Source organism: Lynx rufus, unplaced genomic scaffold, assembly GCF_022079265.1.
Source record: "Lynx rufus isolate CCGP_SWC_20201006 ecotype Redwood Valley unplaced genomic scaffold, mLynRuf1.p SCAF_7, whole genome shotgun sequence".
Classification (NCBI taxonomy): domain Eukaryota; kingdom Metazoa; phylum Chordata; class Mammalia; order Carnivora; family Felidae; genus Lynx; species Lynx rufus.
Window position 1 is genome coordinate 43769037 of NW_025814889.1, and position 24725 is coordinate 43793761.

Genomic DNA, 24725 nt, shown 5'->3' on the forward strand with positions numbered 1-24725 from the left:
AACATAAACGTCACGAGAAAGTTTGTTTCTGAAGCATTTAAGCCTCCACGTACACTCATTTGACATTCATAGAATTCTCTGTCAATATCATCGCCCACGCAGAAAAATTCTTCAGTTTTCCCTTGGCACTCGATGACTTACCAATGAGGCCTCTGTTGTCTGAGCCTCTGGTCTTTTTTGCAGCCTATCTTTCCAGCCTCATATCAGCATTTTACTTTTGTGATCATTTAGGGAAAACAACACCGTAAGTAGTTTTTTGAGCATTTATGTGCGAGACATTTCAAAAGACACTGGAAATATAAAACCAGTTATTATGTAGTTTATAGTCAAGTGAGGGTGGAGAACATTAATCAAATATTCACTCAAATACTGATATAGGTAAGACCAAAAATGTGATAAGTTCTGGGAAGGGGTATATAATGTTGGGATATTTGACCTCGTCATGGAGCTCAGAGAAGATCCTTAAGAATTCAGCTTTGTATGGAGAGTGGTTGAGAGTTCACTTGATAGAGAATAGAGAAAAGAGAATTCCAGATATAGGGAAAATGTCTGTCAGACAGTGTGGTGAAATTGTGGATGAGTTCCTGAAATTAGTCTAATATGGTCGTGGTACTGGGAGTTTGGATAAGTTTTGTGTAGAAAGACACTAAGTAAGCGAGGATTGGAGCTGACTGGGATTTCTAGGCTATGTTATGGAGTTTGGTGTTATTCTAAATTTATTACTTTTTTGACATACGTTTTTAAGTTTATTTATTCTGAGAGGGAGACAGAGAGTGTCTGAGCAGGGGGAGGGCAGAGAGGAGGAGAGACAGAATCCCAAGCAAGCTCCCTAATGTCAGTACAGAGCCCAACACGGGACTGTATCTCACAAAGTGTGAGATCATGACCTGAGCTGAAATCAAGAGTCCGGCGCTTAACCGACCGAGCCACCCAGGCATCCCTGGTGTTAGTCTAAGAACGATGTTTAAGTGTTTTTCAAAAGAAGGGTTGTATTGTCAGTATGTGTATTTTTAAAATATCACTTAGATTACGTGGTAGAGAATAACTGAAACGGATTAGGAGTAGAACAAGGAAGGCCTTGTTAGGTCAGTCACTTAATATTTTGGTACTTTTGTATTAAGGTTGTGAAAGCAATGAAGGGAAGCGGTGAGATTTGAGAGATATTTAGTAAAAACACTAACAATACTTGGTTTTGTGGGAGGGAGAGTGGATAGCAATACAGAAAGGTAGGCCAGATAGAGGGTGATGATGACACAGCTGGACTCTAAGTTGTGACATTTCTTGTCTTGTGTGGTGTGCCATTGACTGAGACACTGAGTGCTGGAGGATGGTTCCTTTCATGAGGAAAGTGATTGAACTATTTTTTTTAAAGATTTTTTTTTAACGTTTATTTATTTTTGAGACAGAGAGAGACAGAGCATGAACGGGGCAGGGTCAGAGAGAGAGGGAGACACAGAATCCGAAGCAGGCTCCAGGCTCTGAGCCGTCAGCCCAGAGCCCGACACAGGGCTTGAACTCACGGACCGTGAGATCGTGACCTGAGCTGAAGTTGGACGCTTAACTGACTGAGCCACCCAGGCGCCCCATGATTGAACTATTTTTATATATTGAGTTTGAGATGCCTTTGAGATTTCAGATTTCATATGTTAAATGTCATTTATGAATTAACTTTCTTTGATATAGTAGAGAGAGTGTATGCACACTTGCTCGTAAGCAGGGGAGGGGCAGGAGAAGGAGAGAAAGAATCTTAAGCAGACCCCACACCTAGTGCAGAGCCTGATTTCAGGCTCAATCTCATGAGCATGAGGTAATGACCTGAACTTAAATCAACAGTCAGATGGTCAACCAACTGACACCCAGGTGCCCCAATTTGATATGTTATATAAGCACTACCGTATATGGGTCTGGTGATCCGGGAAAAGTCTGGGCTAGAGATGCAAATTTGATTTTGATATGAATTTCTTCGTAAAAATGTAATTAGGTAAGGATATTATAGAGGGGAGCTGTGGAGAAAATAAAGACTGAATTTTCAAAACCACATGCAAAATGAGAATGGGGATTGAATAACTGATAATTCATACAAAAAAATACGTTCATTCTATCTTCTCAGTTTCTACAACATTTCATTTTCTCTATTAGCCTTCCTAAATCTCTGAGAAATAGTACTATACCCACCCGAATGAACACACACACACACACATACACACACACACACACACACACACACACACCCCTCTGGGACACACGTGGCCCTCTGGACTTTGATATATTCTGAGTTCAAACTTCATGTGGTGTCTTTCCGTCAGAGAAATGGAGACTGATTTCCTGCAGTGTGGGTTACAGTTGACAAATCCACGGATTAATTTTCCCACATTTTTGTTCAGCTATCTTAATTTGAGACACCTGGGCACATTTCATGCTCCGGGTCCGCCATTTTTCTTCTATTGAAAACCTATGAAGGAAGAAAATGGTTATCTTTACAACAGCATATGTCCAGAGACTAAAGAGGGCCTCAGAAAATATTTTCTAATTTTTAAAATAAAAACATGAGTATTTAAACAATTTAAACAATATACAATATGGTGGGTAAGGTAATTCTTCCCACCCTCAGTTTTATGTTGCAAGGGAAGTTAATAGCTAAGGAGTAGTAGTCAAGGTTATATGGATAATGCTAAAATGGCACTTCTGGTTTTGTTCATTTAAAAACTGTTGAAAAGAGCAGAAATTTACATTTTGTAAACTATACTTGTGGTCTTTTTTTTTTTTTTTAAGAGAGGGAGAGAGAGCATGAGTAGGGGAGGGGGCAGAAGGAGAGAAAAAGAGAATGTTAAGCAGTCTCCATGCTCAGTGAGGAGCCCCAAATGAGGTTCAACACCATGATCCTGGGATCATGACCTGAGCTAAATCAAGAGTTGGATGTTCAACCAACTGAGCCAGCCAGGTGCCCCTAAACTTGTGCTCTTACAAGAGATTTCACACTGGTTAATTTGCCTCTTTAATAAAATAAAAGGACGCTATTGGCAAATCCTGCTTCCCATCCCTAAATCTTCTGAGTGCGTGGAGTGAGATGTCTTTTTTTCCTCGACTTTCCGAGTAGACCATTTTATATGAATATTTGTCAGATCATATGATTCGGTAGGGAAATTTATACCTGTTTCCTCAGTTCAAGCCCAACAGCATCAGACGACTCTTTCTTGGCATACAGTATGGGATTAAAATCACAAAAAAGCTAAAATACAATAAACTCACAGATGGGAGTCAAAAGGGTTGTTGTCTACCCAGGTCCATGATTCCCCTCCAGGTGGAATAGTCAAGCCAATCCAGTAAAACACTCCAGTATTTAGGTGCTTCCATAGGAAACTCTAAAGAGAATAGGAAATATTATAGGAATATGTATTTGTATTATAGGAAGTATTATAGGAATATATATTTGTATTCTTATAGATACAAAAAATAAATTTCTCAAGAGGACCTTTTGTATGCTGGTCCTACACGAGAAGCAGGGATTGAACTTCACACTTTTCTAACGGATCATACTGGAGGGACAAAGTACCGCACTACAATGTCATAAAGTATGCGTGGTTGCCGGAGATCCTAAGACTGCAAGGATAAGCTTCCAAATTTGAGTCCTGGCTCGACGATCGATTGCTGTGCATCTTGGCACAGTTGTTGAATCTTTTTACTTGTGTTTTCCCCAATCTCTGAGACTCAGATTATAGTAGTATCTATCTCAAAGAGCTTTGTTATTAAATAACATTATTCTACACTGCTTGGAACATAATAAATTCTCATTACATAAATGTTAGTGGTTATAATTAATTACAGGTAAGAAATAATAGATAGAAGCAAGAGAATATACAGGGAAGAAAGGAAGCAATATCTGAGCTGACATGGTACATATTGTTCATAGTTTCTTAACAACTTTTTCTATAGTAATAAAACCCCTGAGCCATATCTATGGCCAGACATAGTAAGGATATGTTTCCCAGGCTCCCTTTTGGCTAAGTGTGACAATGTGACTAATTTCTGGCTAATGGAACACAACTCAAGCGGTACTGAAATTCTAATCAAGCACGTAAAAGGTAGGGCTGTATCTTTCCATTCATTATTTCCTTCTTTTCTGATGGCTAGAATGTCCACATGGTGGTCCATCAACCGGAAATAGGTGGACACAGCACTCTACAGACAAGACTAGGAATCCATAGCGGTACGGACTAAAACGTGAGTGACATAACCAATTGCATAGAGGAATAGGTACATTTTCCCCCTATTTTAACACTTCAACATTGGAAACATCAGACAATCCCTGGCTCGTAGTAGTTTAACTGGGAGTTTTGTTTTTGCTTTCTAATTGTCCTAACGCTTTTAAGTGTACTAAAGGGATATCTTATAAGTGAAACTGTTTTAGAGTCAATAAAGTGAACATCTACCTTGTTTAAGCTACGGTGATTTTGGTTCTCTGTCGCGTGCAGCTGAACTCATAGGCTAAATGTCATAACTGTAAGAAAATAAAGTCGTTATGCACGCATACAAGACAACGTCGTGTTGTTCCATTGAATTATCTTTGCGCTATGGTAAAAAAAATCAGTTGACTAAATTTTTGTAGGTCTGCTTCTAGCATCTCTATTCAGTGTCACTGGTCTATCTGTCTTTTGCCAATTCTACGCCATATTAGCTAATTTTGCTTTATAGTAAGACTTGAGATCGAGTAATGTACATCTTCCATTCTTCTGCTTGCTTTGGGGCTAGTTTGTTCTTTTCTTAGTTTCTTTTTTTTTTTTTAAGTAGTGTAGATGATTGATTTTACATTATTTTCTTTTCAAACATAAGCACTTAAGGCGATAAATTTCCCTCGAAGCTCTGAAGTTGAAACCTGTAAATTCTGACACATTAAGATGTTGTTGTTTTTTTAAATTTTTTTTTCAACGTTTTTTATTTATTTTTGGGACAGAGAGAGACAGAGCATGAACGGGGGAGGGGCAGAGAGAGAGGGAGACACAGAATCGGAAACAGGCTCCAGGCTCCGAGCCATCAGCCCAGAGCCTGACGCCGGGCTCGAACTCCCGGACCGCGAGATCGTGACCTGGCTGAAGTGGGACGCTTAACCGACTGCGTCACCCAGGCGCCCCTAAGATGTTGTTTTTATTCAATTCACAATACAGTTTAAAAATTTTGCTCTGATCACTTCCTTTTTGACCCAGTCATCATTCAGAAGTGTGTTGCCGAATTTTCAAACGTTTGAGAACTTTCCAAACACTATTCCGTTCCTAATTACCAGTTTAATTTTCTGAAGGTCTGAGATGCTTTGTATAAGATCTATTTTTGAAGATTTTAAAAGTTGATTAAGTTCCCACATATGGTCTGTCTTCATCAAAGTTCCATGTGTTTTGAAAAAAAAAAAAAGTGTATTCTGATGCTGTTGGATACAGATTTCTATAAGATCAGTTAGGTTTAATTGGTTTATAGAGTTGGCTACTTATTTATTTATTTGTTTATTTATTTATTTATTGGGTTATTTTTTCAGTTACTCAAAGTGACATGTTGATAACTCCAATAGTATTTGTGGATTCCCCATTTCCTCTTAGTTCTATTAGTGTTTACCTTGCTGATATATATATATATATATATATATACACGTATATATATATATATACGTATATATATATACATATATATATACGTATATATATATATATATATATATATATAAAATTGACTCCTGTTGTGGGATTCAAGGGCCAAAGGGTAGAATACTATGGACCAAATTGTGTCTCTCCAAAATTCCTGTGTTGAAGCCCTGACCCCCAGGACTTGAAAATATGACTGCATTTGAAGTCAGAGCCTTTAAAGCGCTGATTCAGCTAAACTAGGGCTATTAGCGTGGATCTTAATTCAATCTGACTGCTGTCCTTATAAGAAGAAAAATTTGGGCACACGGAGAGACACAGATACACCCACACAGAGGAAAGACTATGTGAGGACGCAGTAAGAGGTGGCCGTCTGAAGCCAAGGAGAGAGGCATTGGCCAATACCTTGATCTTGGGACTCTGCCTTCAGAACTGCAAGAAATTCATTTCTCTTGCTTAAGTCATTAAGTTTGTGGTCCTTTGTCACGGCTGCCCCAGCAACCGCATACAACTCCTTTATCATTTTGCAGTATTACCCCCCCTTTTTTTTTTTGCTTGTTTGTTTGTTTGTTTGTTTGGAGTGTCCTGTTTGTTTGGGTCCTTTTATTTACCTCATACCCAATGATTCGACGCTAACTTGACTTGACAAAACCCACTGGTTTTGTGCGTAGTAATGAAACGAGGTTACTAGTCTGTCCTAGGGTTGAAGTTAATCGTTAGGAGGGTGGGTTTCTCATCTGTTGCTGCTCTGGTAATCCTCGGTGCACCTCGGGTTTCAAATTCCTGCCGTGGCATCTTGTGTTCAGTGGTTTTGGTTTGTCTGTGTGCCAGGGAAATGTCTCCTTGACCTGAGAATTTAAGTCTCCCTTCTCACCATGCCTCATGAAGACCTCTTTGCACATTCTTCTTCCTCCCTTGTCCCTCTCCCTTCTTGACTTCCTATTTGAAACTTGTTAGCTTGATAGTAAAAGGCAGCGGAGGCAATGGTCTTTCTTGTTCTGATTATGCCTCAGTCTTAGGCAGGCCCTCACCCCTGTCTTCTCTGTGCGGCTTTCTCTGTTCCGCTGCCCCTCCTCTGAATGTAGTCATGGTCCCATTGTGTATTTTCGACCCTCCCACGGGAGTATTTTCGGTTCCCAGTCCTCTTTCCCACCTGCAGTGGGTTTCACCAGCGCCCTAAAGGCAGCTGTCCTTGTCACCGGCACGCACATTAAGGCTTTTGTGCCATAGCACAGTTAACAGACAGGGGGACAAGGATCTAGGTGGAATTTCTTGCCACTTCCGCATCACTGCTCTTTTCTTCTCCCAGGTCTGTGCCACAATGGACACTTTCTTATGGTTCTTTCCAATCCTTTCTTTTCTTCTTTTATTGGTGATTTGTTTTTGAGAGTAAGAGAGAGAGACAGGGAGACAGAGCGTGAGCTGGGAAGGGCAGAGAGAGACGGAGACACAGAATCTGAAGCAGGATCCAGGCTCTGAGCTGTCAGCCCAGAGCCCGACGCGGGGCTCGAACTCACGGACCGCGAGATCGTGACCTGAGCTGAAGTCGGACGCTCAACCCGACTGAGCCACCCAGGTGCCCCACAAAACTTCAATTTAAATTAAGCCAGTTAGAGAAATACTCTGCTCAAGGAAGAAGGTCCTTAATGAGGACTATTCTGTATTTCTTTTCTCTCAGCATCATCTTAATTTTAGCTGCCATGATATCTGACTGCAGCCTTTGTGAATATTGCAATAAACATGAGAGATGAGGGAAGATATTTACCTTCTTATATTTTAAAATGGAATCTAGTAAGCTATGGGGATCCCTGGTGGAGAAGTTAGGTGTAGAGTAGCAAATGAATTCCTCCAATCCATAGCCACTCCCTCCCAAAAAGCTTAAAAATAAACATGTAGTTCAACAATTCATTCAACCAACATTTATGTAGTTAATAGGAATGAGGCTTCAAATTATTTTCATAGAAATTTCCAAGTATGTAGCACAATAACTGTAATGAAAAGTGTGAAGGATGCTATAATCTCCAAGTTTGATATCTCACCATATCGATGAAGTCTCGAATCACCATGAGATGTGAATTTTTCATGGCACAGTCATTTTTACTTTCATGCCAAGATTTATTAGCTTCAGCAACCCAGTAACATTTCCCCCCGTGTAGCCTCCAGTCTTTCGAAGGGCATGATTTATGAGCAGTAGAAGAGTTGAAAGAAACTGGAAGGAAAAAGGATAAGTAATTAAAAGAGACTTAGAACTATATCCCTAATACCACATACAAGCTTCTCAAATTTTGTTAAATTATGGTCTAAAGCTTTCTTTGACAAAAGTATATGCTTTTCTCAAGGTGGATTTGGAAAGAATAAAAATTAACAGAATTTCAACCATGTGTATATTCATTCATTCTTCCATTCTTTTTCTGTTTAATTCACTTAAAAATATATCATATTTTCTATCAGCAAGGCAATGTATAAGACACTAGGATCAAGACTGTATAGGGTCAATGCAGACACTGCCTGCACTCACGTCTCAGGCAGATAAAAATTTTAAAGTAAAATACAAATTAGAGATTTTAATTAGTGGTCCACCATTACACCAGACATTTTGGGAGTTATCTATCACACTGGAATATATTTTCTTGGACAAAATTTGCATAATAAGTGGTCCCCAAAGCTTAAGATAGATTGATCCTCCCATATAAAAAGGATCTTGACATCCCCAAATGTGCTTGTAACAGGTAGTTTTGATTTATAATATTTGCCAGTAGGTTTAGATGATGACACATAGCCATCCTGGATATACCAGTAATTTATTGCCCTTGAAATAAATATCCTTTAAAAACACACATACATATACACAGAAAATGACTTGAAGGCACTGAAACATGAACAAAAGCAGGCAGATTTTGGAGGGGAAGTGACACTTGAAATAGGTATGGAAAGGTATATATTTTTTATTTTTACAACTTTTAGCTTAAGACAGCCCAATGTTGGTGCCATGTAGAGTGAGTAAAATTTCAATAGACAATCTGCAGTCTTTTGAGACTAAAAAAACAAAACAAAAACAAAAACAAAACAAAACAAAAAAAAACCAGAGAACAGAGTTTGAAGCAACCACAGGTATTGAAAATGGAGGATGAATCCCATGAAGAAGAAAACATAAAGGATGTGCACCGAGTTCCAAGTATAAAAGTTTTCCAAGTCGCTGCCTGATGCATGTGAAAGCTACATTATAGCTAAGGATAAAATAATTTATTTGGGAAAAAAAAAGAATTTGTTTGAGATTTGAGCTACTGCCCAAAAGATAGATATTTTTGTTTGTTTGTTTGTTTTAGAGAGCAAAAGTGGGGGAGAGCGGCAGTGGGAGACAGAGAGAGACAGAGAGAGAGAGAGAATCTTAAGTAGACTCCACATTCAGTGCAGAGCCCCCATGTGGGGCTCAATTCCACATTCCTGGGATCATGACCTAAACCGAAATCAAGAGTCAGACCCTCAACCGCTCAACCAAATGAGCCACCCAGGAATTTCCCAAAAGACAGTAATTTAAATTTGAGGTCAGCTATACCAAGTCCCTGCTAAAATAGGAAAATCAACACTGTTTGGAGAAATACATCAGCATACAGACTTCTCAGCATAGCCTGCACAATATCCAAGGGCACAATCTCCAAATACTTGACATAGGAAAATCAGGAAAATATGACCGATTAAAAAAAGAAAGGAAATCAATGCAGCACAACAGGAAAATGATGCAGATTGAGAATTATCCCCAAATATTCTAAAGCAGCTGTTCTAATTAGGCACAAGTATGTAAAAGAAAATATGTTTGTAATTAAAAAATGGGATACTTCTAAGAAATAGAGAATTTTTACTTTTGTTAAGAAATGAAATTTATAATTAAGAAATGCATGATATGCAAATTTCATTAGATTGGGCTTAAAAGCAGAGAATTAGCAGGAAAAAAAATGTTTAGGGAACTTGAAATTGTCCAATATAAAAAAACAAGGAAAAACAGTTGGAAAAAATATACAAAGTCTTAACGTTTTGCAGGACAATATAAAAATATTTAACATACATGAAATTGAAATCCTAGAACCATCGGAAAGAGAAAATAAGGGGAAAAATGGTAATAGTTCAATTTCCTCCAAATTATTTAAATATATAAATCTATACTTTCAAGAAGCTAATCAAACCCTAAGCAGGTATTTTTACATACGCAAAAATAAAATAAACTGCTTGCAACAGAGAAAAATCTTGAAAACAGAGAAAAATTGCATGCCATTTATAGGGAAACATTAAAAAAAAAGCCCTTTCACATAATGAATTATGGGGGGCAGAATATAGTGAAAAACATCTTCAAATTGTTGAACAGAACCAAGAAACACTTAACTGTAGAGAACAAACTGATGGTTACCAGAGGGGAGGTGAATGGTGGGATGGGTTAAGTAGGTGATAGGGATTAAGAAGTGCACCTGTGATGAGCACCAGGTGTTGTATGAAAGTGTTGAGTCCCTGTGTTGTACAGCTGAAACTAATCAGATATTGGTCCAGTGGTTTTGCATTTTCTGATTTGATTCTTGGTCAATTCTTATTACATATATATATATAAATAATTTCTGTCTTTCTTTTCTTCCTTTCTCTATTCTGGTTGTTGTTTTGCCTAAGCAGACATTTTTAATCTATTCTTTTTACACCCCTTCTGTATCTCCTTCTTTATTTTCCTTTCTCTTTCTCTGGATTAAGTGGTAGAGTTTCTCTGATTATCTGCTCGGTCAATTTTTCTCTCTCTCTCTCTCTTTTTTTGTTTTCTTTTTCTCTGCCCCTGTCATTTCTCTCTTTGTATGGGATAAGGCTTCTTCCACTACCACCCCATTTTTAAATGTTTTCCAGGGTTACTTCAAAGACCAAATCAAAGCACACCTGGTGGAAGGTCCAAACCACCACTACAAGTAGGGAAATAAAGCAAACAGAGTCACAACAAGAAAGAGGGCACAATACACTCCAAAAAGATCTTCTGAAGGGCCAGGCCCTGGACAGTGTATGACCCCCTTTTATAATAGTAGTGCTCACAGGTGCAGGACATATAACAAGCTATTAGGACACATAAAAGACAGAAAACTAGCCAAAATGGTGAAACGGAAGAAATCTCCTCAAAAGAAACTTGAGAAAGAAATGACAGCTAGAGAATTGCTCAAAACAGATGTAAACAATTTATCTGATCAAGAATTTAGAATAATAGTTATAAAATTAATAGCTAGACTTAATAAAAGCATAGAAGACAGCAGAGAATTTATTGCTGCAGAGATTAAGGAACTAAGAAACAGTCATGATGAATTAAGAAATGTTGTAAGTGAGGTGGAAAATAAATTAGGTGCAGTGACAGCAAGAATGGAGGAAGCAGAGGGGAGAATAAGTGAAATAGAACATAAAATTATGGAAAATGATGAAGCTAAGAAAAAGAGAGATAAAAAATACTAGAACAAGAGGGGAGAATTAGAGATAAGTGATTCAGTGAAACATAATAATGGCTGCATCTTAGGAGTTCCAGAAGAAGAAAAGAGAGAGAAAGGGTCAGAAGGTTTACTTGAACAAAATATAGTTGAGAACTTCCCTAATTTGGAGAAGGAAGCAGACATCCAAATCCAGGAGGCACAGAGAACTCCCTTCAGATTCAACAAGAATGGGCCTTCTCCATGGCATATCATAGTGAAACTGGCAAAATACAAAGTTAAAGAGAGAATTCTGAAAGCAGCTAGGGACACATGGGCCTTGACCTACAAGGGTAGACACATAAGCTCAGTAGCAGACCTGTCCACTGAAACGTGGCAGGCCTGTAGGGAGTGTCAGGAAATATTCAATGTGCTGAATAGGAAAAATATGCAGTCAAGAATCCTTTATCATCAAGGGTGTCATTCAGAATAGAAGGAGAGAAAAAGGCTTTCCCAGACAAAAACTGAAGGACAAACCAACCCTGCAAAAGATCCTAGGGGGACTCTGTGAGTGGAACACTGCAAAGACTACAAAGGACCAGAGACATCACCACAAGCATGAAACCTACAGATAACACAGTGACACTAAATCCATATCTTTCAATAATTACTCTGAATTTAAATGGACCAAATGCTCCAATCAAAAGGCATAGAGTATCCGAATGGATAAACAACAACAACAACAACAACAACAACAAAGAAAACAAGATCCATCTATATGCTGTCTACAAGATACTCACTTTAGATCTGAGGACACCCTCAGCTTGAAAATGAGGGAATGGAGAACCATCTATCATGCTACTGGAAGTCAAAAGAAAGCTGGAGTAGCCATACTTATGTCAGACAAAATAGATTTTAAACTAAAAGCTGTAACAAGAGATGAAGAAGGGCATTATATCATAATTATGGAGTCTATCCATCAAGAAGAGTTAACAATTATAAATGTTTATGCTCCCAATTTTGAAGTACCCAAATATATACATCAAGTAATCACAAACATAAGCAATCTTACTGATAAGAATATGGTAATGGCAGAGGGCTTTAATACTCCACTTACAACAATGGACATAGCATCTAGGCAGAACATCAATAAAGAAACAATGGCCTTGAATGATACACTGGACCAGATGGACTTGACAGATATATTCAGAATTTTTCATCCAAAAGCAGCAGAATACACATTTTTTTTCGAGTGTACATGGAACATTCTCCAAGATAGATCACATACTGGGTCACAAAACACCCCTCAATAAATAAAAAAGAATAAAAGAATTGAGATCATACCATGCATATTTTCAGATCGCAACACTATGAAACTTCAAGTCAACCACAAGAAAAATTTTGGAAAGCCTCCAAATGCATGGGGGTTAAAGAATATCCTACTAAAGAATGAATGGGTCAATCAGGCAATTAGAGAGGAAATTTAAAAATATACGGAAGCAAATGGAAATGAAAACATGACAGTCCAAATCCTTTGGGATGAAGCAAAGGCAGTCCTGAGAGGGAAATACATTGCAGTCTAGGCCTATATCAAGAAACAAGAAAAATCCCAAATACAAAACCTAATCACACCTAACCTAATGGAACTTGAAGCAGAATAGCAAAGACTCCAAAACCAGCACAAGAAGAGAAATAATAAAGACTAGAGCAGAAATAAACAACACACAATCCAAAAAAAACAATAGAACAGATCAATAAATCTAAGAGCTGATTTTTTGAACAAATAAACAAAATTGATAAACGCCTAGTCAGACTTCTCGAAAAGAAAAGAGAGGGAACCCAAATAGATAAAATCACGAAAGAAAGAGGAGACATCACAACCAACATGACAGAAATACAAAGAATTATTAGAGAATACTATGAAAAATTATATGCCAACAAACTGGACAACCTGGAAGAAATGGACAAATTCCTAGACACCCACACACTACCAAAACTCAAACGGCAAGAAATAGAAAGTTTGAACAGACCCATAACCAGTGAAGAAACTGGATCAGTTATCAAAAATCCCCAGCAAACAAGAGTTCTGGGCCAGATGGCTTCCCTGGGGAATTCTACCAGACATGAAAGCAGAGTTAATATCTATCCTTCTCAAGCTGTTCCAAAAAATAGAAACAGAAGGGAAGTTTCCTGACTCATTCTATGAAGTCAGTATTACCTTGATTCCCAAATCAGAGACCCCACCAAAAAGGAGAATTACAGGCCAATATCCCTGATGAACATGGATGCAGAAATTCTCAACAAGATACTAGCAAATTGAATCCAACAGTATATGAAAAGAATTATTCACCATGATCAAGTGGGATTCATTCCTGGGCTGCAGGGCTGGATCAATATTCACAAATCAATCAATGTGATACATTACATTAATAGAAGAAAGGGTAAGAAAGCAATGATTCTGTCAATAGATGCAGAAAAAGCATTTGACAAAATACAACATCATTTCTTAATAAAAATCTTCAAAAAAGTCTGGATAGAAGGAACATACCTTGACATCATAAAAGTCATATATGAAAATCCCACAGTTAATATCATCCTCAATGGGGAAAAACTGAGAGCTTTCCCTCTGAGATTAGGAACACGACTGAGGGATGTCCACCCTCACCACTGTTGTTTAACATAGTGTTGGAAGTGCTAGCATCAGCAATCAGACAACAAAAGGAAATAAAAGTCATCCAAATTGGCAAAGAAAAAAACAAGTTTTCGCTTTTCACAGATGACCTGATACTCTGTGTGGAAAACCTGAAAGACTCCACCAAAAAGCTGCTAGGACTGATACATGAATTCAGCAAAGTTGCAGGATACAAAATCAACACACAGAAATCGGTTGCATTTCTAGACACCAATAATGAAGCAACAGAAAGAGAAATGAAGAAATCGATCCCATTTACAGATGCAAAGAAACATAAGATACCAAGGAATAAACCTAACCAAAGATGTAAAAGATCTGTACTCTGAAAACTATAGAAAGCTTATGAAAGAAACTGAAGAAGACACAAAGAAATGGAAAAACATTCCATGCTCATGGATTGGAAGAACAAATATTGTTAAAATGTCAATACTACCCAAAACAATCCACCCATTCAATGGAATCCCAGTCCAAATAACACGGGCATTCTTCTCAAAGCCAGAACAAACAATCCTAAAATTTGTATGGAACCACAAAAGACTCTGAATAGCCAAAGTAATGTTGAAAAAGAAAACCAAAGTGGAAGGTATCACAATCCCGGACTTTAGCCTCTACTACAAAGCTGTAATCGTCAAGACAGTATGGTATTGGCACAAAAACAGACACACAGACCAATGGAATAGAATAAAGAACCCAGAAATGGACCCACAAATGTATGGCCAACTAATCTTTGACAAAGCAGGAAAGAGTATCCAATGGAAAAAAGTCTTTTTAGCAAATGGTGCTGGGAGAACTGGACAGCAACATGCAGAAGAATGAAACTGGACCACTTTCTTACACCATACACAAAAATAAGTCAAAATGGATGAAAGACCTAAATATGAGACAGGAAACCATCACAACCCTAGAGGAGAAAACAAGCAACAACCTCTTTGACCTCAGCCACAGCAACGTCTTACTTGACATGTCTCCAAAGGCAAGGGAAGTAAAAACAAAAATGAACTATTGGGACCTCATCAAGATAAAAAGCTTCCGCAGTGCGAAGGAAACAACCAGCACACCTAAAAGGCAGTGGACAGAATGGGAGAAGATATTTGCAAATGACATACTGGATAGAAGGTTAGTATCCAAAATCTATAAAGAACTTACCAAACTCAACACCCCGAAAATAAATAGCAGAAGACATGATTAGACACTTTTCCCAAGAAAATATCCAGATGACCAACAGACACATGAAAAGATGCTCAATATCATTCATCATCAGGGGAATACAAATGAAAACCACATTGGGATACCACCTCACACCGGTCAGAGCAGCTAAAACTAACAATTCAGGAAACAACAGATGTTGGCGAGGATGTGGAGAAACAGTAACCCTTCTGCACTGTTGGTGGGAATGCAAACTGATGCAGCTTCTCTGCAAAACAGTGTGGAAGTTCCTCAAAAAATTAAAAATAGAATTAGCCTATGACCCAGCAGTAGCACTACTAGGAATTTATCCAAAGGATACAGGAATGTTGATGCATAGGGGCATGTGTACCCCAATGTTTATAGCAGTGCTTTCAACAATAGCCAAATTATGGAAAGACCCCGAATGTCCATCTACTGATGAATGGATAAAGACGTTGTGGTATATCTACAGAATGGAATACTACTTGGCAATGAGAAAGACTGAAATCTTGCCATTTGCAACAACGTGGATGGAACTGGAGGGTATTATGCTAAGTGAAATAAGTCAGTCAGAGAAAGACAGATATCGTATATTTTCACTCATATGTGGGATTTGAGAAACTTAACAGAAGACCATGGGGGAAGGAAAGGAGAAAAAATAGTTCCTAACAGAGAGAGAGGCAAACCATAAGACACTCTTAAATACAGAGAACAAACTGAGGGTTGATGGGCATTGAGGAGGGCACTTGTTGGGACGAGCACTGGATGTTGTATGTAAACGATGAATCATGGGAATCTTCTCCCAAAGCCAAGAGCATGCTGTATACAGTGTATTTTAGCTGACCATAAATTATATTTTTAAAAAAAGACACCAGCAACAATGCAACTAGGACTTTTAAGGGTACATTTAATAAGAAATTACTATATTTGTACTTCTATATTTCTAATAGTAGATACTTTGACCAGATAGTATGAACCAGTGCTTCTTAACCATTTCTATATTATGGAATATAAAAAAATTTCTGAAGTGTAGCAAGACAAAAAAATAAAAGTCTATGGTTTACCAATTAGTCACCTAGATCTTTTTTTTTTTTTTTTTAATTTTTTTTTTCAACGTTTATTTATTTTTGGGACAGAGAGAAACAGAGCATGAACGGGGGAGGGGCAGAGAGAGAGGGAGACACAGAATCGGAAACAGGCTCCAGGCTCCGAGCCATCAGCCCAGAGCCTGACGCGGGGCTCGAACTCACGGACCGCGAGATCGTGACCTGGCTGAAGTCGGACGCTTAACCGACTGCGCCACCCAGGCGCCCTGTTTCTTGACTTTTAAAAGCATGCAGGGGCGCCTGGGTGGCTCAGTTGGTTAAGTGTCTAACTTCGGCTCAGGTCATGATCTCACGGTTGGTGGGTTCGAGTCCCACGTGGGGCTCTGGGCTGACAGTGCGCAGCCTGCTTGGGATTCTGTCTCTCCCTCTCTGTCTGCTCCTCTCCCCCTCTCTCTTTCTCTCTCTCAAAAATAAATAAACTTTAAAGAAATAAAAGAATGCAAATACATTCATATGAGACGGCAAGAGAAAAAACAACGTAAGATTACCATTGATAATTATTTTGCATTTAATAACATCACCTGGTAAGAAAAAAAACTACCTTGGATAATCATGGACTTTAAAAAGGAAACTATTTTGATAACATTCTACATCCGCACATGCCCCAATAGAAATAAAAAGAATAAAATGCAAATATTTCAATGAAATACCTTTACATTTAGTTAGAACTCTATATAAGCTCATTTTTCTCCTTTGCCTTGTAACTCTGAGTATTTTTGTCATGGAATGTAATGGGTCTATAGAAAGTAGTGATCTCAACCATACCTCTGCAGGTGCAGAGGAACCTTTCTATTCAGATATATTCAGAAAAAACCAAAGCTACTGTCAATGTCTGGCTACTCAGGGATTAGACAATATATAGTAATGTTACCTATTGAGGCGATTTTTCCAGATTTATTTTCCCCGGCACAGAATTTCTCTTTTGATTCATCATCCATTGTATTATGTCTTGCAGAATTGAACTGGGAAACTGATGAAAGAAGAAACATATTTTCCTAACTAAATAAAAAACACAAACCATTGGGTTCTAGTGACTAAAGTTCAATCATGTAGAAACTCTATAGGAACTTAACTAATTAACATTCTAAGGGGAAAAACAACATTATTTTCCCCAAGATTTGGACTTTCCTTTGGACTCTTAATCTTATTAATGTTAACTTTAGTGAAAATGAAAAGATATGATCTGGGACCAGAGGTTGTTCACCTGATTTTTTCCTGGAGGCTTCATACTTATTTTAATAAGCACAAAATAACCAGCCATGGATATAAGCCTCACTTGGAGAGTTTGCGTTTAATGAAACACAATTATATCAAGTGTTAAGGACACTTGTTTCAATCAAGTGTCACCTGATTCAGGGAAAGGATTTTATTTTCTTCTACGAGTTTATTTATTTATTTTGAGAGAGAAAGGGAGTGTGTGCATGCACATGCGAGTAGGGGAGGGGCAGAGTGAGGGAGAGAATTGGGGTTCCATCCCATGAACCATGAGATCATGACCTGAGCTAAAATCAAGAGTCAAAGAATCAGATGCTTGGGGCACCTGGGTGGTGCGGTCAGTTAACTGCCCGACTCTTGATTTCATGATCAAGAAATGATCTCATGGTCATGATCTCAGGTCATGATCTCATGGTTCGTGGGATGGATCCCCGAGTCTGGTTCTGTGCTGACAGCACAGGCTTGCTTGGAATTCTCTCTGTCTCTTTCCCTCTGCCCCTCCCCTACTCATGTTCTTTCTCTCTCTCACAAAATAAATAAATAAACTTAAAAAAAAAAAAGAAAAAAGAGTCAGATCCTTAATCAGCTGAGCCACCCAGGCTCCCCTCAGGGACAAGATTTTATATGTTTTGATTTGGTTCATAATTGTTTCAATACTTTGCATGTAAATGCTATATATAGAAGTATAGGGTGAGCCCAGAGTACTTTTTCTACAACGACAAATATTTCTGTCTTTCTGATGGCCATTGAACTGAAATTACCTTTGGTAATTTATAATTTCATAATAATGTGTATTAGGCAATTAAATATTTAAAATCTATTTTGGTAACAATTCTATTGGTAAAAAATACGTTTTATTGACAAACTGATGTTTTAGTAACAAACAAATCTATTAGCTTAACATAAAAACATATATAGAATAGGTTTTTAATGCTAATTATTTTTGCTTCCCTCCTCCCTAATTTTATAGCTGCAATTAGACAATAGACTAGTTATATTAAACTAATGAAACAACTGATCTTTCTGGGGTTTTGGGTGTTCATCTCAACTAGAGGCTCGACCTGGACTTCTAGGTCTTTCCCATTCTGGAATTCTATCACTGTGCCTATTTCTTCGTAACTTCCAAGGCCATTCATAATTGCTAATACCATTTACAAGGATTCTTGAGGTAGGCAGGTATGCCTTGGCCTGTTCTAGAGTTTGATTTAATCTGGAAACCTGGATTCCTTGCAATATATACACTCTGTGTGTTACCTTAGTTCTATAGACATTTGTGAAGAACTTTTCTCCAAGCATTTATTCAATAATTAAAAATATTTGCCATATGAATAATTGGATTATGCTCAGTTATGTTCAAAGTACATGAGTATAATTTTTAAATGGTTTATTAGGAAATGTTTTCACCTATTTTTTTTTTTAAATTTTTTTTTCAACGTTTATTTATTTTTTGTGGGACAGAGAGAGACACAGCATGAACGGGGAGGGGCAGAGAGAGAGGGAGACACAGAATCGGAAACAGGCTCCAGGCTCTGAGCCATCAGCCCAGAGCCCGACGCGGGGCTCGAACTCACGGACCGAGAGATCGTGACCTGGCTGAAGTCGGACGCTTAACCGACTGCGCCACCCAGGCGCCCCTGTTTTCACCTATTGATTTAAGATTGATAGTGCCCAGGACTAGCTCATGTGAATAAACTTACAAATTTAAACTTATAAATTTAATTTCCTTTCATCGGAAAATAGATTTAGAGCAGCTTGTGTATAGCTCAATATTAAACTGCATTGTGCGGTTCGATCATAAAATATAAATATATTCTTGACATCTGTTTCTTTTATCAATGAAAAGAATCCACAATTATATCACATACTGAAGTTCTAAGGAGAATTCTTCATTTTAATTGTTTCAAATTTCATACTTTTTGTGAAGTTGTACTGCATTGTTTAGGGAACCATTGAACAGCAAACACAATTACAACATGTCACTAGAGAAAAATACTTCAGGATAAATGAATAATACTGATAATTACTTACCCAAAATGCTCAACACAATTACTGTTACAAGAAGGATGATGATAATTGCACATCCAACTTTCAAGAAAATTCCATGATGGTGAGTATCTACAAAATTGGATAGATTGGAGAGATAAAACTGGATAGTAACTCCAGCAGATATTTCCTTATATGGTGAGAGGTAAGAGGGGGCTCAATAAATTTTCTTGGTTATCATGCTTCTAAGTTACTCTTCTTTGAAATATATAGACCCAGCTTCTTTTTTGCGGATGCATGCACACACACATACGCACTCACGCAGAACGTATATACTTTTCTGGTTTGTGAGGAGGGGACTTATAAAACTTTGAATGGGTATGAATTTTTGTTTGTGGGTTCATTGCACTTATTCCACAGCATTACAATGATCTACTGTGTGCAGTCCTAAATTTTTGTATAAGACTGAGACTCTCCAGATTCTCTAATAAGTTTATTGACAGCACCCACTGATGTGGATTGATCCATTCTTTTCTCTCTTATGTAACATGCCTACATACTGTGATACATAACTGTGATTTCATATGTTTCATTCATTTTTATTTTAAAATAAAGTACTCTTAGAGATGACCTCACCCAACATCTGCACATTAATGGGGATATTCAAGTCCACAGCCACATAGTTATTTGATGACAGAGCTGAGATCAGGCCTCAGCTGTCTTGACTGACTACCAAACCAGTAGTTGGTTTGCTGTTCATTGTATCTCATTGTCTTTGGAGTAGTCAAAAGATAATAATAAATCACAAAAAAAGGACTTATTAGCTTTGGCTGATAATTAAACGGGCAATCTCTAATGCAAAATAATTGCAGCATATCAATTCCACTAGATAGATGATATATACACTGAGAAAGTAATAAAATAATTAATGTTGATACATTACCAATTACAAAGTCAAGCATCAAGACCGGTTAACCTGAATGCTTATTTAGTGGTCTATTATTACAGAGTGCTTTGTTCTATGTTCAAATTCTTACTGTTACTGAATAAAACATCTTTAGTGGGACTTTAATTGTCAGAAGAGAAAAAAGGCTGTGTATTTTCATTTATCATGTAAAACAATGAGAATGGTGCCAGTCAAGGTATAATCTCAAGAAGAATGTGATGGTATCCCTACACACGTTTTTAATATAAAATAGACATGTTTTTAATAACATGTTTCAGGTTACAGACCTAAAAACTTACAGAATAAAATTTCAGATTTTGTGAAGGGACTGACATAAGGGATATTAGCTCATTTTTTTGACCCACAAGGTACGATTTACCAAAAGTGTGAATTTCTCAATTTTAGCCTGGGATATTCTCAGTGGCATCATACTTTTTCACTTTTTCACTTCAGCTCAATTTCATCATGACCACCCTCTTTGTTTTATATCTTAAAGAACAAATGAACCTATAATATCTATTGAGTGTCTCATGAGATCCATTTATTTATCCATTTATACATTCATCCACTTACCAAGCATCTACTGATGGCCTGTTAGGTACTTGGTACTATGTGAGGTGTTGGGGATGCAAAGATTAAGAGACTAGGGACAGGGTCTCAGCATTTTTGAGGCTCTGAAGAAGTAAGGAATATGGTAACTTTAAGGAGCAAAGAGAAAGACAATAGCCAGAGCAAATTAAGTAAAACATACGGAGTTAGAAGAAGACTAAGAACCTGACATATCATATGTAGGGCTCTAGAGGACATGACAATTCAGTGTACCAAATAATTTTTTCCCTCTACTGTGATATGACACATGAGAACAGAAGTTGTATTTATCCAACACTAGGGATATGCAGTGAAAGAGTAATAAAGTATTTGATTTCTGGTCATAAGCACCATTGTGGGTAAGTAATTTAATCTTTATATATTTATGTTTTCTCTCTTTAATACTGGAATATTGAACTAGATGGCATTAAAGATGTTATCTCCAAATCTCTAAATCTGGAGGGAAGTAAAGTTCTATCTGTAAACAAAAAGGAAATCAAACCCTGGAATGTAGAATTGAAAACACTGGTTTTGTTGCTTGAAGTGAGTTAAAATAATGCTAGAAAAATGGACTAATAAGCAGCACTCTCAACAATAGCCAAATTGTGGAAGAGCCTAAATGTCTATCAACTGATGAATGGATAAATAAATTGTGGTTTATATACACAATGGAATACTACGTGGCAATGAGAAAGAATGAAATATGGCCTTTTGTAGCAACATGGATGGAACTGGAGAGTGTGGTGCTAAGTGAAACAAGCCATACAGAGACAGACAGATACCATATGGTTTCACTCTTATGTGGATCCTGAGAAACGTACCAGAAATCCATGGGGGAGGGGAAGGAAAAAAAAAAGAGGTTAGAGTGGGAGAGAGCCAAAGCATAAGAGACTCTTAAAAACTGAGAACAAACTGAGGGTTGATGGGGGGTGGGAGGGAGGGGAGGGTGGGTGATGGGTATTGAGGAGGGCACCTTTTGGGATGAGCACTGGGTGTTGTATGGAAACCAATTTGACAATAAATTTCATATATTGAAAAAAAAATAAAAAAAGAAAAAAGAAAAAAAGAAAAATGGACTAATAGTGTGAGAATTTTCACAATGGGAGAATAAGAATGCAATTCTATTACACATTATTTTTCAAATTAAGTTCTATCTTCTCATCGAAAAAGAAAGCACCCAGTGTAGGGAGAAAAGAAAGCAGATAAGCTTCTATTGGGCAAGTTAGAGAGGTGACATTTAAAAGTAGGGAATAATATGCTTTTGCAATCGGAGAAAATCACACATCAGTTTCATTTCATAACAAATTTAAAAATATGAAAGAAGAAATACATTCTGTGGAAATATAGAAAATCATACATTATATTCATTCTACAAGGGCAAACGCAATGAGATTTTAAATTACGTAAATATTTTATATAAACTATTTTTTATTATTATTATTTTTAATTATTTTTTAATATGAAATATATTGTCAAATTGGTTTCCATACAACACCCAGTGCTCATCCCAACAGGTGTCTTCCTCAATGCCCATCACCCACTTTCCCCTCCCTCCCACCCCCCATCAACCTCTATCCTAGAGAAAAGAATGGAAATGCAACGTGAAATTTTCCCTAGTACTTTGGAGGATAAAAGACACATTGAATTTTAAAATCTGTCATTTTTGAGTGGTTTGTGATTAAGGTGCAATGTTATCTTTAGCTATATGCCTATCTCTTCATATTCCAAAAATATTCTATTACTCAGATAGTCACTAATTCTAAACTTCATGAAATAAAATACTAACATTTCATGTCTCCTTAGTTTAGTTTAACATTGTTACCCTATCAATTTGCAAGTTTCAAAAAGATAATTAACAATGTGAATAGTAGCCAGGAATTTTCCCTTCTGTATAAATAAATGTATCATTCTATATTAAAAGGGCAGGTTTAATCAGGGGTATATAAAGTGCAGAGAAAAAAGGGGTCATGAGTACAGATGTCACTGTATGAGTATAAATGTTCACTGCAAGAAATGCAAAGAATAGAAAGTTTACAAAAGCCAAAAGTGAAGTTCTGTGTATTAAGAATAGAATTATATATAACACCCAGTGCTTATCATAAGTGCTCTCTTTAATATCCATCACCCATTCAACCCATACCCCCAACCCCACCTCCCCTCCAGTAACCCTCAATTTATTCTCTATAGTTAAGAGTCTGTTTCCTGGTTTGCCTTTTTTCTCCACTCCCCCCACCATGTTGACCTGTTTTGTTTTTTAAAATTGCACATATGACTGAAATCACAGGGTATTTGTCTTTCTCTGACTGACTTATTTCACTGAGCAAAACACTCTCCAACTCCATCCATGGTGTTATATGTGAGTGATAAATCACTAAATTCTACTCCTGAAACTAATATTATACTGGATGTTAACTAACTGGAATTTATAAAAATTTGAAAAAGAAAAGCATAAATTACAATTAACTTTATGAACATTTGTTTCACTAAAAACATTCACTCTTATCCTTGCATTTTTCTATTTTTTAGTAAGACATATACAAGCACAGGACAGAAATAAAGGAGATTAGAAGTAAAATATTAATTTTAGAAATACCCCTAAATCCAACTTACCAGATTTCTGAAATGAAGATGAATTTCCTAGAGAAAAAGCCCCATCAGTTTTAATATCCGCATAGATTATATCTCCAGCCATTGCACATATTAAAAACAGAGAGACCAAAAATGATGTTCTGCTAAGGGAGTTTCATAGTTCTGCAAATACATTTCCGGTAAGTCAAATAAACTGAGATGAACAATTTTCTTTTGCTCTCCCAAATTTGGTGGATTTCTTCTATGAATAAGTGACAAAGCAATGTGTTCAGTCTTACCAATCAAGACAAGAGATTTCCAAACACTTCACGATAGGGAAGAAAACTACTATTCGTACAGGAGTTTCTTGCTCTACAGTTAGTTTTCTGCCTAAATTTGGAATAGTTTTCACTTTTGATATTACCACGGATGACCTCCTGCCATTTTTTCTTCTATAAACTACTTCCTCTTTTAGTTCAGACATATATTCTCTGGCAGAAATTCTGTGACCATTCAGCATTTTCTCCAAAGTGGAATAGCAATTCGGAAGGGAGGACAAAGAAAAAGAATGATTTAAAAAAATGTTTATTTATTTTGAGAGAGAGGGAAAGCATGAGCAGGGGAGGGGCAGAGAGAGAGGGAGAGAGAGAATCGCAAGAAGGCCCCAACGCAGGGCTTGATCTCATGACTGTGAGGTCATGACTTAAGCTGAAATCAGGAGTCAGACACTTAACCGATTGAGCCACCCCGGTACCTGAAAACGAGGGATTTTATAATGGATGTGATAGAAATAACTGATAGACTTCTCATCTTGAAATGCATCGTATTTACCTAGGTAATACCTTTTTCACCTAGGTAAAAATTCCCTTAGACCTATTCCTTCTTTTCTATGTTTTATAATATGAGCATCAAACTGAGTTAAAACATGGATCAAGCAGAGGATTTCCAAGCTGATAATTATATTTAAGGCACGGAAATAAATTCTATGTCAAAATAATTCAAGGTTATGCCATTAAAGAAAATAAATCTTATGTTTAAACAAGGTTCATAGAAATTTCCTGTTGAATGCAATGTATAAAACGTAAATTTTGATCTCCTGTTTTTTCTAAAGTTACACTACAATTACGTTAAAGGAATAAAAATGTGAAAGTCTCAAACAATAACAAAAAAGAAGTGAGTTCTAACAGATAAGGAAAAAAAAGTCAGTCAATTCGTGGAAGATAGAGATATCATCACTGATGAAACGAAGTAGAAGAAAGTGACGTCTAGAATATTCATAGGGAAATAACTGAGGAGAGAGCCCAACTACCTGTGAAATTCTCATAAGACTCAGAGGTCAGAAATGCCAGATATGAAAAATGACAGAAAGCTTTAGTTCATAAGCAGTAGATTAAGTGGGCTTCTGTACCAGAAGGA

At 37.2% G+C, this 24725-nt stretch overlaps 1 protein-coding gene across 1 annotated transcript; it reads right to left on the minus strand.

The window, feature by feature from the left end:
- Positions 1–1917: 1917 nt before the first annotated feature.
- Positions 1918–23665, minus strand: LOC124502222 (killer cell lectin-like receptor subfamily F member 1). The gene is made up of 6 exons (XM_047066768.1): positions 23352–23665; positions 19253–19339; positions 16881–16979; positions 7667–7836; positions 3250–3362; positions 1918–2452 (listed from the first exon to the last, which is right to left on the minus strand). The coding sequence occupies exons 1-6, from the start codon at positions 23431–23433 to the stop codon at positions 2338–2340; spliced, it is 666 nt and encodes a 221-aa protein (XP_046922724.1). The 5' UTR covers positions 23434–23665; the 3' UTR covers positions 1918–2337.
- Between the last annotated feature and the right edge of the window lie 1060 nt (positions 23666–24725).

Excerpts from the sequence above, each read along its gene's own strand:
- LOC124502222 (XM_047066768.1), bottom strand. The coding sequence starts at position 23,433 with ATGGCTGGAGATATAATCTATGCGGATATTAAAACTGATGGGGCTTTT. Across the intron at positions 16,980-19,252 it reads AATTGTGTTGAGCATTTTGG|TTTCCCAGTTCAATTCTGCA; the intron begins GTAAGTAATTAT and ends TTCTTTCATCAG. Across the intron at positions 2,453-3,249 it reads AACCCTTTTGACTCCCATCT|GTTTTCAATAGAAGAAAAAT; the intron begins GTGAGTTTATTG and ends CTTCCTTCATAG.